The sequence below is a fragment of the Montipora foliosa genome, chromosome 9, assembly GCF_036669935.1.
Source record: "Montipora foliosa isolate CH-2021 chromosome 9, ASM3666993v2, whole genome shotgun sequence".
NCBI classification, from domain to species: Eukaryota; Metazoa; Cnidaria; class Anthozoa; order Scleractinia; family Acroporidae; genus Montipora; species Montipora foliosa.
In genome coordinates, this window is record NC_090877.1 from 29,062,771 (window position 1) to 29,080,270 (window position 17,500).

General features: G+C 38.6%; 1 protein-coding gene across 1 annotated transcript in view; it reads left to right on the forward strand.

Annotated features, from left to right (window-relative positions):
- The window catches only part of LOC137969764 (ubiquitin carboxyl-terminal hydrolase 7-like), a 68,091-nt gene that overhangs the window by 37,591 nt on the left and 13,000 nt on the right, over positions 1 to 17,500 (forward strand). Inside the window, exons 21-36 of the mRNA XM_068816120.1 lie at positions 798 to 864; positions 3,660 to 3,729; positions 3,827 to 3,887; positions 4,182 to 4,252; positions 4,905 to 4,968; positions 6,819 to 6,920; positions 7,019 to 7,076; positions 10,302 to 10,340; positions 11,288 to 11,380; positions 12,074 to 12,141; positions 12,560 to 12,616; positions 12,994 to 13,037; positions 13,415 to 13,471; positions 13,576 to 13,675; positions 14,070 to 14,137; positions 15,949 to 16,339. Of these exons, the coding sequence (XP_068672221.1) occupies positions 798 to 864; positions 3,660 to 3,729; positions 3,827 to 3,887; positions 4,182 to 4,252; positions 4,905 to 4,968; positions 6,819 to 6,920; positions 7,019 to 7,076; positions 10,302 to 10,340; positions 11,288 to 11,380; positions 12,074 to 12,141; positions 12,560 to 12,616; positions 12,994 to 13,037; positions 13,415 to 13,471; positions 13,576 to 13,675; positions 14,070 to 14,137; positions 15,949 to 16,339 (1,410 nt within the window). The remainder of the gene's footprint in view (positions 1 to 797; positions 865 to 3,659; positions 3,730 to 3,826; positions 3,888 to 4,181; positions 4,253 to 4,904; positions 4,969 to 6,818; positions 6,921 to 7,018; positions 7,077 to 10,301; positions 10,341 to 11,287; positions 11,381 to 12,073; positions 12,142 to 12,559; positions 12,617 to 12,993; positions 13,038 to 13,414; positions 13,472 to 13,575; positions 13,676 to 14,069; positions 14,138 to 15,948; positions 16,340 to 17,500) is intronic.

Sequence of the window (17,500 nt, forward strand, 5' to 3'; positions counted from 1 at the left end):
TACGGGGAAAGACAAGACAAGCACACTGTACTTAAAACAACGCTTTTATTTCATGTCTAGTATCGATAAATTCTAGTGATAATTCCATATACTAACAGGTATCCAATTTTTTGTTAACACATTGAATGGCTTTTAAGGACAGTGCCTACTATTGTTATTGTGCATACGTTCTGCGCATCTCGAGATACTTGGATTTCCTATCGGCGGTGCTTATTAATACAGAGATATTTTTGCGTGGTTCAAAACTATGCAGAGAAAGCAGAACTTAGCAAGTGCTCTTGATATCCAAAAAGAAAATTGGGGGTAACCACACAATTTTCAGAGATAATTAAGCTTGAATTTGGAAAAGAACGCCATACATTGCTTTGTATTTTAAAGCTTTTTACAAATATTGTTGATTAATTATCTTCGAAAAATGCGTGGTTACCCCCAGTTTTCTTTTTGGATTTCAATAACACTTGTTAAGATCTGCTTTTCCCACATAGTCAGTAAACTGCACAAAAATACCTTGGAATAAGTAGGCACCGTCCTTAAACTTTGTGATCTTCTCATGCACTTCGATGGACGACCAAAATTCAGCCGGCATTACAAGAATGATGTACAGTAGCAATGTACCAGGGATGTTGCTGAGCGTCTGCTACCGGTGAAAATCACCACTTGAGAAAGGGGTGATCACTGGCTCAATTTTGGCCGTTTAAAAGTCATTCGATATGTTAACAAAAAAATTGAATAATTATTATGTGTTAGTAGTTACCTTCGTACCTTGCAACTCTAATCAAACAAACATTATGTTGCAGGATGACATCACAGTAAAGCACTGCACAAATGCTTATATGTTGGTGTACATAAGAGACAGTGAAATGAGTGAGTATTCAATCTGCATTGGTCGGTATGGGATAAAAAAAGAACCGTGCCACAGTGTCATTTTGAAAGGTAGTAGTGATCCTTGCACTTAACAAGACAATTGATTCAGAAGCAATTGTCGCTCAGTTGGTGGAGCATTGCACCAGCATTGCAGAGGTCATCCAGTGTTCGCCACTGACTTTCTTACTAATTTTCCCTTTGGGCATCCAGTTTTACTTTTTTGGTTGCCAACCTTCTAAATACCTGTTGCTCATTAAAACTCAAATAAGGCTGGTAAAAATGTCAATTTTGTGTTCAGTGTGTGTAAATTGGGATTGACAGAGGGGCGTGACTCTTGCTGTGTTTCCATGGTGTTCTAGTAGCCTTCACAGTTTTGCTTTGACAGGCACATCTTTAAGCGATTTTTCTTTTCTATAAGAGATCAAGGAAGATTCCTTGAATTTCTCTCTGTGATTAGGCTGGTTTTGGATTGAATGCCATCTCAAAGTTGGTTGAAATTGCATGAAAAAAGGTAGTATTTACTTGTGCGCTTGTATCGTAGCGCATTTGGCTGCACAAAAACTGGGTTGCATTGTAACATGTATTCCTTTCACGCTGTGAATAATGGCGGCTACGAACGTGTTCCTCCTTCCAATCTGTTTTGAGGTTTGTACATTGCACCAATATGTTTTATATAGAAAAACAAATGACAGCAAAGAGATGTAACTTTGTTTTTTTTTTTTTTTCATATTTGCATTGACTACCTCATATTAATTACTAGTCACTTTCTTCATTGCAAATCAAATCGTTCCGCAACATATAAGTCGAACAAAAATTCTGATTGCCCGATCGGGCAAGTCTTAGAGTTGTTTTACTTGCCCACAGATATATTTCACTTGCCCCAGGCAATTGGGCAAGCGTTAAGAGTTGAACACTGCATCACAGGTACACTGTACCCCAAGCTCACCGAGAATTGTTGTGTAACAGAAATTTTATAAGGGTTTGTATGGGGAATTTAGCAATCATTATTTAGGGCATTAAAATAGAAATAATATTACCGGTACATCAGAATTTCTTACCTTGCCTCCTTGTCTTATTTATGGTATGCTTTTAAATTGCATTTCTGGCTGTGAACCAACTGGGATCTCGGAAAAAATCCGAGCCCCAGATGGGATTCGAACCCACGACCCTCCGTGATCTAGTCGGATGCTCTAACCACTGAGCTACTGGAGACTCTATGGCGAGCAAGGGTGAAATGTGGGTATTGACTCGAGCTGCATCACGCAGCTACAGAGTCACATTTGCTCACTTGGGTGGTTGGTTGGCCGCATCTCAGATATGCTTTAAAGGTGACTGCGCGATGCAGTTATGAGCTATGCTGTCAGTCATTTGACTCTGTAGCTGTGTGATGCAGCTCGAGTCAATACCCACATTTCACCCTTGCTCGCCATAGAGTCTCCAGTAGCTCAGTGGTTAGAGCATCCGACTAGATCACGGAGGGTCGTGGGTTCGAATCCCATCTGGGGCTTGGATTTTTTCTGAGATCCCAGTTGGTTCTACCATCATTTCATTTCTCATGTGTTTATATCATTCTCACATTTCTGGCTGTTTCAGTGCAATTCTAGCAAGTTTTGTTTTATTTTGGTTTTAAATTTTCAAATCATTTTTTAAACTGGTTTTTTCTATCAACTGTCTAAAAAGGGATTTTCCATTTTCTTTTTCTGTGCTGTAGTTAGAAAACAGAGGCATAGTTATAAGGGTTTTCAAAAAGAAATACATGAAAGAAGCCATGTATTTCTATCCATGCCTTTTCTCCATTCTACTTCTCCTACCCCTCCCTGATCTTCACCAGCACCTTTATCCTTCCCCACCCTCTCTTCACATATCTATCGCTCTGATATTCCAGATAGCCCCTCCCCTTTGAATACCACTGATACCTACCTCCTCCACAACTCCACTTGCAGACATATTTCACAAGACTTTTCTGCACACTCACCAGAGCTTGAACTTGAACTTGAACCCTCTACCTTTAGATCTGCTGTCAACATCCACTTGACCACGCAAGCAACTTGTCCAAGTTTCGTAGAATAATTTATTTATTAACATTTTATTATTCATCCGAGGCCACTCTCGGTCAAAAGTTTAATTTATTCACATATGCACATTATGACACCAGAGCCACATGGGTAAAATTTAACAGCTATAAAATGGCTGAGTCACACTAATGCAACTGCGTAAATTAAATTGATTTCTATGGAGAAATAGAGGAATTGAAAAACTACCTAAAGACAAAAGACTCACAGAATAAATTGTTATTTAGTTGATGATTTTTACAACAAGGCTAAACATTTCTTGAAGAAAAAACAGAGAAAGCAACTCTGCTTTTCAGGAAACAATGATTGATCTGAGCCGCAGCAATTAACAAAATATAAATAACATATGATAACTTGAAAGAAATGGGTTTACGGCAGTGGAAAACTCTTCACAAGAAACAACAAGAAAGTAGATCCAAATTGGGAACTGTTTCAAGTCTTGTGCCAAGTCTTGTGATTATTCCAAAGAAATTTCCTTTACATCAGCCAGGCCATTTTGCCAAGCTAACCATTTTAAAATGGGTTCTTAGACTTAAATACTGTTTATCAGCACTATTTGAAATGGGTGCTTACCGGTAATTCATTCATCAACCCCAGCTTTTCCCTACCACCCATTCAAACCCTCCCTGTGCCAGTTGAACTTTATCACTTATCATTAAGAAATACTGTAAAAGGGTATTAAGGTTATTCTTTAATGTTGGAAATAAAATTGTGATTTTTCAGAGGACATTCTAGAGGATGTGGATGAGAGTTCTATTCCTGAGACACTTGTGCAAAGGTTGCAGGAGGAAAAGTTAGTAACTGACTTTGAACCTTTCCAAGTCAATCCTTGGGAATCCTTTATTAGGTAATACTTGTTCTCTTGATTGATCCGTGTGCTTTTTTACCAGGAGGCTCGAAGCACAGAGGCGAAAAGAGAGACAGGAGGCACATTTATACATGACTGTGGATGTAAGTGGAATGTTTCAACTTTTCTGCCATTAAATATTAAGCAGACGTAATAAAGAATGGCCTTCCATTTGGCAGAAGCACATATAGCATCACTCTGTTTCAACAAACTCTTTCAGAAAAGAGGATTACAAAAGTCGCCTTTAGACTTGGTCATTTGAACTTGGCACTTACTATAGAATTCCCAGTTGCCCAAACTTATCTGGTTTACATTAAAAACTGATTGATGAAATGATTGTAGTACCAATGAATGGCGTAACAGGTCACTTCTAGAGCTTGGTTATCATGACATTTCAGGTTGTCACTGAGGATCAGTTTGCAGGACACCAAGGACCTGATCTCTTTGACACAGAGAAAACCAAACCAAAGTAAGTTACTAAACAGACCTAAATGGTTCACTTGCTCTTTGCATCTCTCAACCCCGTTTAAAACTCTAAAATTCACATCTCCAACCGACAACTTCGTTTTTCGGTTGCTTTCAGTCACAATAGCTTAAACTCATGAGTAGCACATTCATGTTCAACAGTCTTCCCAATGTTGATCAATATGATTGAGGGCAGGAAAAATATCCTTCCTTTTTGGATTTTGCCATTTTTCTTGTAGTGGTCAGCAAAATGTTCCTATTCACCACGAAAGAACTTTTCTTTCTCATTATGATATAGTCTTTACACTTTCAAGTGTCTCACTACACATCCTGTTATTGCTGAGTGAATGATTTGTTTCAATATTCAGTGCTAATAGTTATAAGATTGGAAGTGGGCAGTGTTCTAGAGAAATGGTTTTTTGAAATTGAAGATATCAGTTCCACTCTTAAAACATGTGCAAAAATATTCTAGTTCTTTTGAACTGTTGTCAAATTAAAAGGTGGATGTGAACTTTGTGTTGATATACAGTCTTGCTATGATGATCATTAATTATTCATCATAATTTCACAAGCTTTAAATTTTAACCTAAGTTGAGAATTTAGTTTGGTTCCCACTTTCTTACTTTAACTTATGTTATTCTTTCCTTTTAATTAAGGAGTTTTAAAGTTCTCAAATCAAAAAAACTTCATGAAGTACTGGATATCCTGGCAGAGGGTTTGGTAAGGAAGTAATTGATGTTGTATCTTACCATGGGGCTGGCAAGGTGATTTGTTGTCATTTGAAAACACAGTAAAAAGAAGACATTGTGTATGTTGTCGTTCATAATTTTCCTGGTTCAACATTTTTTAGACCAGTTCAATTTTGATTTTCCTTTGTTTCAGAGTTTGATAATGAATATTAAACAAAGGAAAATCAAAATTGAACTGGTTTGAAAAATAACCACAACATATACAACCAGCAGATTAGAAGGATGACATTTACAACTGTACTTGCTTTTGTAAACAGAGGACATCTTGTCATCTTTTAATTCATAAAAAGAGCTAAAGTACTTTGCATTTTAAGCATTTTGCATGGCTATACTGCATAAGTAATATATCATCTGAAATTGACCTGCCCCCAACTGTTTGGATTCACAGCTCAGTTGGCATAGTATATTGCACCCGCATCGCAGAAGTAATGGGTTCAAGTCCCTGAATTTTTCAGGTGTCTGTAAGAGACAATTGCTTACATTGTCCAAAAAAGTGAGAGGCTCATTTCTCTCTTTTGTCTATAGCCATAGCCTGCACTTCAGAAATATATATTTCGTTTACCTAGTCCTTTCACTGGAACAAAGGAGTCCAACAAATTGACGTGCTCCCAACTGTGGGGCGTCATAGCTCGGTTGGTAGAGGATTGCAACGGAATCACAGAGGTCATTGGTTTGAATCCCGTTGGGCAACCTGAAATTTTCAGGTGTCTATACTTCTGCTATGGCCGAGCAAGAGCATGCCTCCTTCAGGTCACACTATCCATCATACATGTAGCTGTTTTCAGCTCTTCCACGCTTTCCAATCAGATTATCATTCTATATAAGTGACAACAGGTCTACCCCTGCTCATACGTCCACTCTTTTGCGGCCAAAGTACTAGGTTAGATACTCATTGGCTGCCAAAGTACTAGCAGAAACCCATAAGGGTTGAAACGTGTAATGCGCATTCACAGCTTCCAAGTATTCGGTGCGAACTGATTGGTTGAATGTTTCATTGGTAAGTACCACATTTAGAAACCCCTCGCTCTTGTTGTTCCAAATATGGTACTTAGCAAATTGAATATTCAGAACCTTGTTTCCCAGCACACGAGGGGCCGCTACACGTTTCAACCCTTATGGGTTTCTGGGACTAGTACTAATCTATAATAGACAGTATTTCTTAAATTTTCCAGATAAGTGTGAGAATCGTTACTCATTTTTTCGTAAATATTTTCTGTCACACGCAATCCCCAATGTACAAGTGATAGATACAAGACACATTGGAGATCTGTGGCTAGAATTGTTTTTGATACAAGGACAGGCCATAGTGAGTTGCCGCTCATATTGTATCATAATTATTGTGAAATTGTGAGAAAGTGGGATAATAAGATTGGTTTATCCAAATTGTTGGATCCAGATTGCAATTTAGACAACGGATTGTACTGTTTTGTTATTGCCACACGTATACTACCTTACTTTAAGCTGCCATAAGTTAACAAGCACAAACTGAGTGGTTCTGTTCTTGTTAGGAAAGTCAAGAGTTCAGTTTGCAAGCTCTGGCAGAAATATATAAAAAATATTTTACCTTGCAATTGCTGCTCCAAATTGTGAAGGGGTTTCCCCTTTTTTTTCCCCTTCCCCCCCCCCCCCCCCTCCCAGCCCTTTCCCTGCCATTAATCATTATGTACTTTGTTTTGTACCTGGAATACAGTGCTGGCTAATGGCTGATGTATGAGTTGTCGCATCTGTCCAAACACAGTATCAGATCCTTGATATTCCTGTTGGTACCGTTTCACAAAGTGGTGTAGATGATTCATTCATAGTTTGTGATTGTTGATGCAGGGATATCCTGGGAATCAGATCAGACCATGGCCACTTCAGCCAAGAAGCAATGGAACAACAAGACCCAGCTTATTAGACACGGAGGAAAACATGGATAGAACGGTTACTTCAATTTAACTTTGATGGCAGTGTTCTGTTTTTTTGTTTGGCAAGTAGTTTGAACAATTTTGCCTAATAATTGTTATATTCTTTCTTGGCAGTTGGCACAGATAGTTGAAGGTAATCAATGGTTTCTGTTTGTGGAGACAGTTGATCCTGGTAAGAGGCTCAAAAACTGAGTATTCTATGAGTAGCTTTTGCACATTACACAACTGTGAATTAGTATTGATAATGTGGAACAATAGAGGGAGGTTGGTTCCCTTTCACCAATTGCAGCCTGATTCTGGTCTGAGGGCTGATAGTTAATGCTCCAACTGAGGAAACAGGTTGTTTTTCGTTGATTGAAAGTGATTTTGAATTCAAACTTGGAGTTAATGATAAGTCAGGGTAAAGCACCATTGAGATAAAAACCAACCGGGGTGTTGTTACTAGTGCTACAGTTTATTTTAAACTTCTAACATTAGCCCTCTGTTCCTAACCCTAAAGCTCTGTCATGAGGGTCCATAAAAACCCATAGACAAAAGGGTGAACGGAAGTGCTTAATTGCTAGCGATTCGTATCTCTTCAGGCATAAATGTATATAATTATTCTAACTGCGTGCTCAATAGGAAAAGGAGAAGTGATCCTCGCACTTTTCTCGAGCTCGACGATTTAAGCAATTGTTTCTTATAGACAGCTTAAAAATTCAACATTGCACCGGCATCAAAGAGGTCATGGGTTTAAATCCCGTTGAAGTTACCTGAATGTTTCATATGACTATCAGAAACAACAATATCGCTTAATTGTCCAGATAAGGATCACTTCTCCCTCTCTTCTGGCATTCAAACACCTGAAAAGGCAAATGGGGAACGAAGCACGAGAATTTAGTTTTATCATATGTAAGTTAAGCACCAAAAGAGAGTTTTGCGAACCAACGTTTCGAGCTTTAGCCTTTCTTTGGAGTGAATTGAGATTTTCGGTTCATTTACTTTAATAATAATAATCATCATCATCATTATCAGTATTATTATCATCATTATTATTATTATTATTATTATTATCATCATCATCATCATCATCATCATCATCATTATCATTATTATTATTATTATTATTATTATTATTATCATCATCTAAGTGTCAATGAATTTAGCGCTAGAGCACTAATTGAGGACACTGAAATCAAATCAAATATTGGTTTTGGTGGAGAGGGGAAAACCGGAGTCAGACCCGGAGAAAAACCTCTCGGAGCGGAGAATAGAACCAACAAACTCAACCCACATATGACGCCGAATCTGGGAATCGAACCGGGGCCACATTGGTGGGAGGCGAATACTCTCACCACTACGCCATCCCTGCTCCCTGATTGTTAATCGACAACGTTAACACATCAAGTGTGATATTCACATCACACCAAGTCGGTTGTTAGTGGTTTGTGTACAGTGTAGAAGTTGGAGGAGCTTTAACTTTGCAGAGGGAAAGAACAAGAGAATTCTTCTCACCCGCATCTGTCATCCACAAAACTTCGCAGTTAAAAACTTCATTCTCTAAATCATTTGACCTTCTCCAGAATAATCTACAATGATATTATTGAAGTCCGCCAAGTATTTCTCTGTCACCATTTGTGTCATTCAACGCGGCAATATCGTAACATAGGTAACTTTCTAGTTAGCAGCGCACTTAAATAGGATAGCCAACCAGGGACTTGTCCTTCGATTTAAAACGTAGACAAAATCTCAGAACCGAGACGATCCGTCAAAACTGGAGACTGTTTTTATGAACATCTTCGAGATGAAGAATGAAGTGACAGAGACGCGTCGAAAAAAAAGTGCTCACCATCTCAACCTTTTATGACATAACAAATTTATTTTTCAAATGGCCAATCTCTATTTTCACGGAATTAATGAACGCTTTTCAGTCGAGGGCAGTGATCGAGCAGCGACATTCTGGATTCGTGAGAAGGTAGGACGAATTCTCGAATTCACCACTTTTTCCAGAATGCATCGTAATTAGCCAGAATGCACTGCTCCATAGATCAGCTTTTACCAGAATGTATTGCATTTGAGCAGAACGCTGCCAAACACCAGGTTCCGTAAATATTCCATGAAACAAGACATACAACAATTCCAAATCTAGGAAAGTCCTCGCATATAAATCTCATGGCACAAAGTTCTGCCACTAAATGTTTCAGTGTTCAGAAACATAATAGTCAAGTACTATACTTTCTTACATCCATTTTGACAATTCGCTACTTGCACAATCCCATAATACACCTCTACTACCCCTCAAGACTCTTGCATAACCATTGTTTGCAATTTCTCCTGGGAAGTCGAAAACAATGCCTATGCAGATTTTTGGGGGGGGTAAAAGAGGTGTATTATGGGATTTGTGCGAGTGGTGAATTATGCCAAGTAATCGCCAAACTGCATTTAAGCTTCCATCCATCACACTTCCGAACATTGCAGGGAAGAATGACGTCTCCAATGTATTCAATCTTATAGCTTTACTCCAAGGAAAAGTACCTTGTGCCAGACTCACTTCTCTGCACCGTTTCTTTGCCTACCAATGCTACACTCTTTTTTTGTAAGAATATATTTTATAAGAATATCGAGACTGAAATGTGCGAAATTTTAAGGGATACTTTAGGCTGAAATAACGATATAATTTTGTGTGTTGAAAATCAGTAAATACAGTGTTTTACTCACGTGATCGGTAACCTTGTTTTTCCATCGAAACAATAGAGCTCAATTCCCGGAGGATTAGTAGGGGACACCAACCAACACTCTATACAATACAATTATAGGTTTTTAACTTAACCATATAAAATTATTTCTTTCTCTAAACGTAGTTGAAACGAAATCGGGTACTTTCGTTTGCATCACGGTGTTTCTGTGAAAAGTGTCATCTGACGTGACATCTTGACCTCGGTGACTGCAACGAAAAGCGAGGGAGCACGTTCACAATGTAACGCGATACAGATCTAGACACGGAACACTTGTAATTGATACCCAATACATTCTAAAACGGAAATGCCGGAAAAACAAGATTCAGTGCATGCATCAGTAGAAACAGAATGTTCCGCAGCATTACTATCTGTTCGAAACACTAGTTTATTTGTGTATTCATATCATCATGATTCTACCAGCTCCTCCATAAACCCCTGACCACTCAATTTCGCTCCAACGAAGGGCCAACGCCCGAAAGGTGAGCTCGCAAATATTTCTCTTCGTCGGTTAATTTACCTTGTCATCTTGTTTAATAAAACTAAATTTACTTGAAAAAGATTGCTGCAACAAACTAAATGGTTCCTGAAACCAAGTGCTTACAGTTCATGGAAATTCCTAGTATTTGTAGTTTGAGTGCTATTTACATGTATCATTGACCTTCTCACTCTTTTTCATACAGAGGATGGAAAAGTATCCTTACCAATCTTTGACAAGACAAGTGAGTTTCTGTGTTTCTTTAAGTTTAGGCAGGGTCACCGTCAGTGCCAAGGCTCGTTTAAGTTTGATCAAAAGCAGTGGGTTGTAATATAACCATAGTTAATATACAGGGGAATGGTTATGAAACCCGACAAATTTCTTTGTTGTAGGTTTCTGTTCTCTTTTTTTGGCCTTGACCGTGCACAAAACACAATAGTTGTTTACTCCGTACTGAGGAACTAACCAATAGAAACGTGTGGATAACGTAATTCATGCATAGTGTATGAGCGCAAGACAAAAGATTGTGCATGGTCGTGGACTTTCCAACCTAAATCTTGGCATCTTTGTTTGCTCCTTTGATGTTTGCCGAGCTTCCAAACCATTGCCTTCTATTAACTATGATATAATTAAGCCCCCTTTGCACTCCTTCGGATTTGAAGGATAAGGCCTTGATACTTAAGATAAGCTAAAGTTAAGCTAAAGGTAAGTGACCAAGTCACGGGTGTGTCCGCGACGCCATCCCCTTTGCAGAAGGCATATTGACCATGAAACAACTTATAGAGTGTTTTCACTCTCGTGATCAGTAACTTTGTCTTTCCACCGAAACAAAAGAAAACATTTGCATGATAAAAAAGTTCAATTCCCGGAGGATTAGTTGGGGACTCCAACATATACGCCGTTCTTTTGTTTAGGAAAACCAACATGGCCGCCGTGACGTCACGTGAAAACACTCTACACTGTTAACAAAGATCCACTGGCTTTATGTTCTTAATTATAGATCTTCCTTGCGTATTCCCATTATATCTCTTGGTATTACATTGAATTAAGTGTTGTTCTATTGTAGACGTGCAACATGACAAATTTACTACAACCATTTAAATTTGCACTCTGTCTTCAAGTACTTCATGTGTATTCAATTGTAGCGCTCTTGGTCAGTTATCCTTTTTTCCCTGTAATCTTCTTCCGCAGATGATGTCTTGTTATTTTTTAAACATTACGACCCAACGCAGAAAACACTGGCTTGTGTGTGCCACCTTTATACACCTCTTTTAGCAAAATTTGGTGAGTTAATCCCTGGTTTTTATATAGTTTACAGTAGCATTGTTTTATTGCGTTCAGGTTCATTGTTTCTCTATTGTACTGTATTTTAACAGCCCATGGGCGGTAGCTAAAAGATCTGTATGGCATTTTTTGTGAAAACTTGAACCAGAATACGTGCATATGATTACTGGATTTGTACATTCCCTGACAAATAACTCCGGCACTCATACGATAGAAATCAACGAAGTTAAATTATGTCTTGCAAATCGAGCTTTGTTGAAAAACATCACACCAAGGTTGTTTTACCATCCATATGAAGACCGTATTTAAGTGAGAATAATAAATCTTTTGCGTGTCAGCCGGCATACTTGGTATCCTAATCCGAGTACGTTGCATCAGCCTTACTTACAGCAAAATATGTACCCATTTTTTAACGATTTCAAGCATTTTAGAGACTTTCAAGGTTGTGTCAGAAATAGCTTATCTAAAATCTGCTTTAAGTAGTTCTGGTACGATCGATGAAGGGCACATGTCCTCTTTTATTTGTGTTTTCTTTTCCTCGCAATAACTTATCCGCTTAGCATATTTAGATGCGTATAATTAAATTCTCATTCATAATGGCAATGACGTCATTCGTGAGTATTGACTGAGGTCTAAGAAGCATTCCCCTTATATAATTTCGTTTATTGCTCAATCCTTTTTGTCCGTTGTTAGTTGATGTGATTCCCATGCTGTGTGAGCGAGCAGGCCTGCCTCAGGGAACACCTTTAGCCATGTTTGAGGTAAGAAAATCATGGCAAACACCAAGGTTGCCTTCCTCACTGTCCACTTTCCCTATTCACTTTTTTCACCAATCCCATAATACAGTTCATTTTGGGGGGTATTTGCATTAAAACAATAGATATTCAGTTCACTGAAGCATGATATAGCCCCAAGAGTAAATAACTTGTTTTGTTTTTATGTAAATTCCCCCCCCCCCCATCCCCCCCCCAAAAAAAGTTATTGCATTATGGGATGGTGAAAATAGTCAATTTTGCTGTTACAGTGTCTTAAACGTACATATCATTATCTAATACATCTCCAGGTTTTACAATCACCGTTGATTAACGTACGTATAATACATAATGTAAGAGCAAAGATTACAAGCCATCTTACGTTCAGCCAAAGGTTGATATTTAACGTGTGTGCTTTGATTCCCAGGAAGTAAAAGCGACTTACGTGGAACAAATTAAAGACTTAAATGTAACGTTTGAAAGGGTGAGTTGTTTTGCGGCGCCAGGTGATCGGAGCATATTTAAATGTAAGACCTTTTCAAAGTAATTTTATTCTTTTTTTATTTATTGTATCAAGCAGATACTTTATCCAGGTGAATCCTACGTTACGGCTTAATTGAGTTTCTAGCAGGACCTATCAGCGCTTTTTTACCCCTATCTTTTTGTCCTTTATGTCCATGTAATTGTATTGTCCTCGTGCGTCGTAGTCGGTTCATGAATTAACGATCTTGGAAACAAAGAGTGTCTGAACAAAGCGCCTACGAACTCGTTTACAGAGGGATGTACATTAGCTGTTTTATACCAATAGGTTTTGTGCATAAACTATTTAATCGTTAACATCTCGTGTTTGTGTTCAAACAGGGGGTTGAAGAAATCATGGATGGAGACATAATATGTTTTCAGAGGTTTGTTATGATTGTTTATTGTGATTCTGCTCCGCAACCCCCTCTAACAGATGCTTTATATGTACCCCGTTCATTAGCAGTCACGGGTATTGGCCATAGTCGCAATAGGCCATTTTCGATATATTAAATATTCAGCTTGAAAGTGAGGCAGTGAGGACAAAGACAATAGAAACACGTGGGAATTAATGTGAAAAATATTTACATATCATCCACCTTCCTTTGTCTTTGTCCTCACTGACTCGCTATCAAGCTGAATTTTAATATATCGGAAAAGGCCTATTGGCAAAGAACGAAAACAAAAAAGCAACATCGATGACCCAGATCCTTTTTTTCTTTTCACCTTTTGAATTTCATTTCTATTTTGTGGTGTTTTGTAGATGCGAGCAAGATGTGATAAGCAATAGTGAATTACCCACTGTAACGGATTATTTCAGGTGGGCGTTGTTTATTGCCAAAATGAATCAACTGAATCCTTGAACTCTGGACGTTTACTGATCAACACTGATCTTCTTTTCCTTTTCTTTTCTTTTCTTAACAGAGATCTTCACAACAGGGTTGAAGTTTTATTTTGTGATAAAAATCTTCCAACAGACCCTGGGTTCTGTGTGAATCTTTCTCTTCGAATGAACTACATGCAGGTACTTTTTTCTTCTAAATGCCTACAAAGCAACGACTTGTAGGAACTTGGTCAGTAGCAGTAAATGCCACGAACGGGGAAAGAAATGAGAACAGAAGTGATGGCAAGATCATATTACAAGTTTACTGAAGTAAATTGAATGAGCGGTACAGCATCAGTAATACCACCGACTTTAATAGTAGTAATAATAATAATAATAATAATAATAATAATAATCATAATCATAATCATAATAGACTAATAATAATAATAATAATAATAGTATTTAATATTTGTAACAGGCGCAAATTCTATCTAAGTATAATCAAATGCGCCTATAAATTCTCAAACAAGTAAACCATAAAGTAAAATAAACAAATAAACGACATGTGTGAATTTCTTTTATTGTTGTATAGGTTGCCAAAGCTGTGTCGTCGCATCTGGAGATTGATCCAATGATGCTTCAGTTTTTCAAGGGACAGGCGTAAGTGGCTCGGAACTTCTCTTGTGACAGATTTTTGGATTTGACACTTTTTTGCGGGTGATACAAGTGTCGATAAAATAAGCAGTGGTGGTAGTCATGCAGTTAAAAATGACAACAGTTTTTAGATGAAAACAAAACTTATCTGGAAATGTGAACCAGGTTGACACAGTTTTTAAATTCTTTTGTGCAGCGCAAGAAACTAACTGCGATGTTGTAATGATTCAGCGTTTAAGCGGAATGCGCCCCAACCCTCCGACAAACACGGGAGATCGAGACGAAGCGGTTCGATTTGGCAATGAGAAACGTGCTTAGAACCTAAACTGAAAATACCTAATCAGCAAACGACAGTTCTTACCGAATTTGTGCGATTACAGAGAAACAAGACTTGCGACGGAAACATTCGACGTGACTAGGATGACAAAGTACCAATTTTTCTTTACTGCATTCTGTTACCTTTTGTACATTACTTTAAAATGATTAAACATGTCAATGCGAATTAAGTTTATTAAATACACAATAGGGAGTTTATGTAACCCGACGGCTACGGCGACGAAAACGTCACTTCAAACTAGTAGTATGAACTATTCTAAGTGTTTCACGATGTTTCCATCTTGTTTATATTAGGGAGCTTTAGCAACGACAACGGCGACGGCAACGAGAACGTCACAAATTTGCATATTTAGTGGGCAAAAACAATAGCTTTGCACGCCCTGCACGTGCGTTTTTCATTTTTGTCCATTTCTTTGCCGTCGTCAGCAAAGCAACAACGTGAAATTACCAAGTTTGAAGTGTTATAGAGAACGTCAGCACCTGGAGATAAATTTTCATTTTTCTCCCCTAAATTAAGCACCGCTCGTAACGGTTTCATTCCTGAGGGACTGAAACACCTTTGTCATATTAAAAAGCTTGGAATAGTCGCGAAGTGATCGCAATAACGTGATTTATGTTTTTACATGATGTTCTCGTTGCCGTTCCCGTCGTTGCTAAAGCTCCCTATTGTACAATAAGGAGGAAGTATGCTACAACCAGGGACCAGTTGCGTCAAAACCTGAAAATTGGTCATTTTAAGTTGTTGCTTTGACGAGTACGGGAGAGAAATGTACAAAAGTGCGCGCCGCTCGATCATTTTTTCCTCTTTAAGCCAATAATATTACTGCTTCTTGGCGTTTTCGTTGCCGTAGCTGTCGTCGTTTCTTAGGTCGTGTTCTATTGGGATCAACCGTTTTTAGTTGGTTGGATTGGTTGGGTTTTTTCGTGTTCTATTCGGAAAAAGAACCGTTTTCGGTTGATTTGGTTGATCAACTTTTTCAACCGGCATCAAACTTGGTTGAAAAAGCATGGGCAGCGACCGCTGTCATTTACGCGGGCCATTTTAAGTCGGCCGCGGGCTCCTGCCGTGTTGCTTTCCCTCAACATGTCAACGCCGAGAAGTCTGGTAATAACTATTCCCAGGAGTTACTGCGTTTCAACCGAAAACGGTTGGAAAAGTGTTTTATTGGGAAACTTCAACCGCTTCAACCTTAACCGGTTGCGTTTGAAACGGTTGATCCCATTAGAACACGACCAAAGAAATCCATCTGGGAGAGAACTCATGGGTTTTCTAGCTAAGTAGAAGGAACAAGGTAATTTTCCTAACATGCTGTAAGTTCTTCTCTGCGACTTTGCTGTTCAGTCTTTTTTTAGTTACAACACAGAATTAGTCGAAGTATCAGAAACCTTTTCCATTCCACCATTTAGTATGGAATGCTCAGGGTTTGCTCTTGTGCCTATTCAATGCTATATAACGAAGATGATGCCCTGTTATACCTTAGATATCGCGATGCCCCAGGGAATGCTCTACGATGTACGTACGAAGGAACTCTGCGAGATTTGTTGATATATTACAAACCGCGAGGACCTAAAAAACTTTACTATCAAGTGCTTACCATTCCAATTGACCAACTTGAAAACAAGAGACAATTCAAATGCGTTTGGGTAGCCAACCAGTTCAAGGATGAGAGAGAGCTTGTTCTCTTTCCAAACAAAGATGGAACAGTGTCGGATCTACTCAATGAGGCTCGAGAACAAGTGGATTTACAACCTGACGGCACTGGAAAACTTCGACTTCTAGAGATTATTAGTTCTAAAGTGTTTACCATTGTGGGCAATGATGTGCCACTCGAGCATCTGACCACCCAGGCACAAAGAACGTTCAGAATAGAAGTAAGTTTACATGAAAAATGTTCCCACGTTCTGAAGACATCATGTACAAAAATAACTTGAACGAAGCAATTTAGCTTGATTGGAATCGCCATATATTTCTTTGCTCGTCGGTAGTCTTTATTCTTCAACAAAGTGGGAGCGTGGGGGGGGGGGGGGGGGTTGGTGGCTCAAAATTCTAACTGTTTCTAACACGGTGTCATGAACTTTTTCAATGAACGATTAAAATTGTCTGAACGTGTTTCTGTGAACAATTTTAACTGCCATATTTATGGAACTAAAATAATAGGGCTCTTAATAGTAATATATCGACGTCGTTGTAATAGCACTTGCCTTTTCTTTTTACAAATATAATTTATTTGTTTATTTTATGTTTATTTTTATTTTTTCGTTATTTCTTTTTATTCTGGTTATTACTTATGTATTTGTAATCATAAGAATCTTATTACCGGTTATTACCCGTTTATCTGTTTTTGCGTTAATTTTATTTCATTATATTTGTTGTTTGTAGGTGTAGTATTTTCACTGTCACGCAACAAAAAAATAAAATCGAAAACCTTCAATGAAATAAGCCAAAGTTTGGAATGTTGTAGGAGACAAATTCATGAATCACCTCACCTGTTCTGAGGCCTGTGCGGTACATCGTTTCTGAGTTATTTGTCGAAGGGTTTCACGCAACTTTAGAGAGTTTTGTATGGAGCCGCCATGTTGGTGCATCACTGTTGTGCACCAATATGGCGGCCAAAAATCAACACGAACATCTGGGATTCCTTTGGCGATTAAAGCGCTTCTTTTTCGCTCATGAGATAAAATAACACTGTATGATAAACACATCTCCTATTGTACTTGAAACGCTCGGGCTGCTGAGATTCATAAAAGTAAAGTAAATTCTCTGCTTACGAGCCAGAAAGCCCATCAGGCCGGCACTTATCTCCGGTTTCATTAGCATGAAGCGACTAGGAGTATTTCTACTCCCCCCTGGATGGGATGCTAGTCCTTCGCAGGGTTACCCCCAGCATTTCGCTGGTACCCATTTATACACCTGGGTGGAGAGAGGTACCGTGAGAGTAAAGAACACAACACAATGTCCCCAGCCAGGACCCGAACCCGGACCACTCGATCCGGAGTCGAGCACTCTAACCATGAGGCCACCGTGCCTCCCGC